At 37.2% G+C, this 5,569-nt stretch overlaps 2 protein-coding genes across 2 annotated transcripts in view; one reads left to right on the top strand and one right to left on the bottom strand.

The window, feature by feature from the left end:
• The window catches only part of SMC3 (structural maintenance of chromosomes 3), an 8,935-nt gene extending 7,977 nt beyond the window's left edge, over positions 1-958 (top strand). Inside the window, exons 17-18 of the mRNA XM_018551127.1 lie at positions 154-391; positions 656-958. Coding sequence (XP_018406629.1) covers positions 154-391; positions 656-782 — 365 coding nt within the window. The 3' untranslated portion in view covers positions 783-958. The remainder of the gene's footprint in view (positions 1-153; positions 392-655) is intronic.
• A 1,011-nt stretch (positions 959-1,969) lies between these two features.
• Positions 1,970-5,376, bottom strand: Stip1 (Stress-induced phosphoprotein 1). The gene is made up of 3 exons (XM_018551143.1): positions 5,217-5,376; positions 2,799-4,342; positions 1,970-2,064 (listed from the first exon to the last, which is right to left on the bottom strand). The coding sequence occupies exons 1-3, from the start codon at positions 5,226-5,228 to the stop codon at positions 1,992-1,994; spliced, it is 1,629 nt and encodes a 542-aa protein (XP_018406645.1). The 5' UTR covers positions 5,229-5,376; the 3' UTR covers positions 1,970-1,991.
• Positions 5,377-5,569: the final 193 nt, after the last annotated feature.

Raw genomic sequence — 5,569 nt, 5'->3', positions numbered from 1 at the left:
ATATATATATATATATATAATATACATATAATAAGGATTTATTTATAAATTTTCTTAATTTTTTTTTCTCGCGCGAGTTAACTTATATTTCAAGATTCAGATAATACATACTTTATTTATGGATTTAAAAACTTGTATATTTATTATTTCTAGGCATAAAGGTGTCATTCACGGGACATAGAGGCGAAATGCGAGAGATGAATCAATTATCTGGTGGACAAAAATCACTCGTAGCTTTGGCCTTGATATTCGCGATCCAAAAATGCGATCCTGCACCATTTTACTTGTTCGATGAAATCGATCAGGCGCTAGATGCACAGCACAGAAAGGCAGTAGCAGATATGATCCATGAGCTTAGTTCTGACGCCCAATTTATCACCACGACATTCAGGTGACATAATACAATTAACAGCCTACAAAATTTTGAGATTGATTTAAAATGACGCGGTTGTCATGTTAATAGAACAATGGTTGCATTCGACAGAGAAAGTTTTGCAACTGTTGTAAAATTCTTCAATACGATTGAATCTTGTTTTTGATTCGTTATGAATCTACATAATAAACCAGTCATCATATTGAAGAATTTTACAACAGTTGCTAAACTGTTGCGAACTCAGCCAACAGTATAAAAACTAAAAATGTGTTTATTTCGTAGACCGGAATTACTGCACCATGCAAACAAATTCTATGGAGTGAAGTTCAGGAATAAAGTTTCGCATGTCGAATGCGTGACTCGGGAAGAAGCGGCTGATTTCGTCGAGGACGATACAACGCACGGTTAAAATATTTATAATCTACAATTTTTTTCATGATTTCAGAAGATGACACATATACAAATAGATCAACTTTGCTATGATTTCCGTCGAAATTTTCTTCTGAATATTGGCAGGTTAGGTGTTTTAGATACTTTACGTAAGAAATCGCATAAAGAGAAAAAAATTAATCATTTATGTTCAGTGTACATTCGGTTTTTTTTACATAGATCATTGTAATCGAGTCATGTTACACATGACAAATAATAGAAAACGCAAGAGTTTTAATCATTTAATATTTTATTTGTAACAGATTACATGTTATGAAACCATCACAAAATGATAATTGAAATTTGGTATATATATATGAACTGTTTTTTATATTATAAACTTTATAAAATAAAATGACTATGATAAACACATCAGTTTATGAAATCTCACAATTGTTCCATTATAATCAGGATGGTTGTTTTAAGTGGATATAAGAAGGACAATAAATGATTCCCAGAGAAAGAGAATTCAGTTTAAAAAGATGTTTATTCGAGTTTTCCTCTCTTATTGGTTATCATCCTAGCCTGTGACTCCGCATTCATTATATTATGACTAATTTCCATACTAAAAGCACTAATTAAACCAACGGTAAAAGAAATGTTAGTGTGTGCATCATATACAGAAATAATTTTATGAAAATTTTTACTAATTTAAAGGATGGGTATATATTTTAATTTTAGATTATTTTTACCTAAAACATACAATAACTTCCAAAATGATAATATTCACGGTTCAGCCATCGGAATAGTTTTTGTTAAATGTAAATATTCATTTTTCGCAGCTTCACAATTACACTTCATTTTTGCACAAAGAGCCTCACTATGTATGCGTGTGTGTGTGTGTGTGTGTGCGCGCGCGTGCGTGTGTGTGTGTGTGTGTGTGTGCGTGTGTGTGTGTGCGCGCGCGCGTTTGGTATACACATGATCACCATAAAAAGTCTTGCAATGCAAAGTTATTGATGACACTAAAGGCCACTGCGTTTGCACGAAAGAATCATGTGTACAATGTAACTTTTATTCCAAATGGCTTTTTGAACACAGATTTTAAGAGCAGTATGACGATAAGTATCCCATATGGCTAATGTATCTGCAATACACGAATGCGAATTTCCTTAATATTAAAGGAACTTGTGATAGCAGTGTTATTCTTCTTTTATTACAAGTATGTTGTATGTAGTTCCTTACATCTTCAATGAATAGCAATGAGACCAGATTCCAGAAGTTTTTGTAATTTTGCAGCTATATCGGGATTTTTCAAATGGCTGTGCAAAAAGAAAAGAAGAATTTATTAAAATTTTCGTATAACACACAATAGAGAAATGGGTGAACGTTTTAAAAAGAACGCTACTTTGCGTATCATTGGATTTTCAAAGAATCTTTGAGATACATAATACAATAATAGAACATAAAATAATAGTAGCTGTTGTGAATGACGAGTGGCTCTGTATGAGAGTGATTAACTTATAATCAAGTTTCAAGACTCCCGAAGTCTGATTCCTATAATTTCATATATTGTTATCAGATTATAATGGTTTTCTATAACAAGCCATTACCTAAAGTTTTAAGCAGTTCTTTTATAAGACATAAAAAGTCAAACATCATAATTGACTATTCTTCTTACGTTTGACATTGGTCAATTTCTTATGACTCAAGACTTTTAAAGTTTGAGTAATGGCTTATTGTAGAAACTGTAGGAAGCCATAAAAATTGATTTAAAGAGCTGACAATTTGAACAAAGGAGATATAAGATGTAATTGTAACACTCATTTTGGGAACAATAAATTGATACATATAACATCTGTCTTGCTTAAAACAGCAAAAAAATTTTATCAACAAGATCCTCTTTAAAATGGGTATTTGAAAGAACATTTTCGCATGTTAATGAAGGTTTACTATTTGATACATACGAACGTTTATTCAGAATGAAAAGCAACCTAATACTAAATCATTTCTCTAGGATATTAATATGTATATAGAATGTTAATACATTACTTACTCTTGTAAAGCTCTTGGATCGCTTTGCATTTGTTCTAGGATCAATCTCATGGCTGGATCTCGCAATATACTCTGGATCTCTGGGTCTGCCATAGCTCTCTTCCGCACTTCTTCTGGATTCGAACTTGCGGATACGGCGCAAGAGCGATAGCCCTCTAACGCCTCGCTATTCTGTGGATCCAATTCCAGAGCCTTCTGATACGCTGACAAGGCTTTCCCCTGCTGCTGCATAGCTTGCAAAATTTTTCCTTTCCTAATCCAGCCCTTGATGAACTTTGGATCCAGCTCGACAACTTTCTCGCAATCCTTCAAGCCAAGATCAAATGCCGCCAGTTTAGTATAACAGGCTGCTCTGTTGCTATAATACTTGGGATCGTCCGGATTTCTTCGGATTGCCTCGGAATAATGCTTAATAGCGGCAGGATAATCGCCATCCTTATACTTTTGATTTCCAAGTTCCTTTTCTTCTTCCGCTTTAACCGGGTCGATGTAAGCCTTCCTCTCTTCCTCCTTGATTATTTTGTCTATATCCGAGAGTAAAGTTTTAATCTCCGGCGTTCTGTGCTCAGACATAGACTTTTCATAATATACCTTAGCCTGCTTCCAATTCTCCATTTTTTTATATGCGTGACCAATTCTCGTAAATGCTTTTGCTATCAATTTGAAATCCGCTCTATTTTCTCTACCAACCTCAATAGCTTTCTCGCATTGAGCGATACATTTTCGATACTCCTTCTGTTCGAAGTACACCGCCGCTATATTCAACAAATAAACAATTTCCGTCGAATCCAATTCCACAGCTTTGTTGTAATGCTCCAAAGCCTCCTCGAAGCTCTTCTTCCTATATGCCTCGTTGCCGAGTTTCTTCTCTTCCAAAGCTTTTCTCTTTTCGGGTGGAAGATTATCCTCCTCCTTCTTCTGAGGCTTTGGTTCTGGTTTGGACTTTGGTGGTTCCGGTGGATTCATCGGCTCGGTTTCCATCAGTTCCTCCATGTCAGCGCTCATTCCTAACAATACGCTAAGGGTGGTGAGTACTCTGGTGTCCTGGAGCTTAGTACCGAGACTCTGTGGATTGGTTCGCAATTCTTGTAGTAACTTCATATATTCAGGATCAGATAGATATCCCTTCGTTCTAGGATCACTGGCCAACTTGAGGAAGATATCTGGTGAATTGAATGGATTAGTTACGGCAGCTGTTTTCTGGGCCCTCACCTCGGCCAGACTGTTTCTGAGCTGTAAATTGTTTGGATCCAGTTGTAGGCCCTTCTCATAAGTTTTGATGGACTCGTCATACCTGCCCAGGTAAGCAAGAGCGCTGCCCTTACGCGAATAACCCTTTCCCCAGTCTGGCTTCAAGCTAACAGTCTTTTCGGCATCCTCCAGCGCTTGCCGATACTTTTCAGACTTTGCATACGCCGCTGAGCGATTACTATAGAGAACGTGATTATTGCTGTCCAAGGTGATGGCATCTGTGTAACATTTAATGGCTTCATCATAATTGCCAGTTTGCAAAGCAGCATTTCCTTTCTCTTTCAATGAAGCTACCTATAAAACAACACAAGAGTGTAATACTTGGTTGTACACAACAGATATTATTTACTTAAAATTGTTTCAAGTATAGTTCCAAGATATCATATCGATCACTGTATATTAGCATCTCAGAACATTAATTGAAGTTAATTTTACAATGAGTCTACAGTCGGAAGTCTAAGGGCCTGGCACACAAAAAAACTTAAGGAAGTAAGATGTAAGCAGTAAGGAAATCAACGTTGTGGATTTGTTACTGCTTAAGTTATGGCCCCTACTGTGATTGGTTAATTTGCTTACTGCTAAGTCTTACTGCCTTAAGTTTTCTTGTGTACCAGGGCCCTTAATCTTAATCGGTGAAGTTAAACAATCAGCATACATGTTGGCTATTGGTCAACTTTACTGCTACTATAAGACTTGGGACTACTGACTACCAACTCATTGTAGAATCAGCATAAGACATCTTGAAATAAGAATAGATTATGAATATTAGCCTGTACATGGTTTTTTTTTTTTTTTTATAATAGTGGTGCCCAAAGGATGTATTTTGTACTTGAAATTAACTGATTTGAAATTTAATATATACCCGTAGAGGATACGGTATCTTTTGAATTAATAAGTTACGATGAATTATCTAGCCTTATCAGTGCCCTTGTTTTACTTTTCTAGGATCGGCTGGATGGGAAAAACGAGTAGTCGCAGAAGAAATTCGTCGAGGGGGCGAAGGAGGGGGGAAAGGATAAGGAGCAATCGTCGACCTCGCGGAACGTGACGAAGCGTCCCTGAGGAAAAAGCGAGTGGCAAGCACGCTTTACCGTCGCGATCGCGCGCGTAAATCCCCGTGGATATTTATCAATATTTACGGGCCTCCCAACGTGCCCACAACGCTTACCTGATCACCCATTACGCACGCTGAAAATGTTGAATCTCTATCTAGTTCCCAACGATCGTCCGTTCGATCGAGCAACAGAGACACGTTCAATCTCGATGATGATTCGTGCGAATCCTCGTGAATTCTCTTGCGTGCCACCGGACGCGTGTAATATATGCCGGCGAAGATCTCGGAAAGCTCCAGAAACGGACAAGCAGCGACATCACGCTACTACTTAACGAACGTGTAGTGTATATATGCATGTGCTACATATACACAGCGTGTTTGCAAAGTCATGCCACAGTATATACAGGAGCGCAACTCTCCCGATTTTTAGAGTCCTAGATATTAGTGACCCTCTAATAAGAGTCTGG

This window comes from Cyphomyrmex costatus, unplaced genomic scaffold (genome assembly GCF_001594065.2).
Source record: "Cyphomyrmex costatus isolate MS0001 unplaced genomic scaffold, Ccosl1.0 scaffold135, whole genome shotgun sequence".
NCBI lineage: Eukaryota > Metazoa > Arthropoda > Insecta > Hymenoptera > Formicidae > Cyphomyrmex > Cyphomyrmex costatus.
Note: the sequence above shows the minus strand (reverse complement) of the source record. Positions and strands in the feature narration are given on the sequence as shown.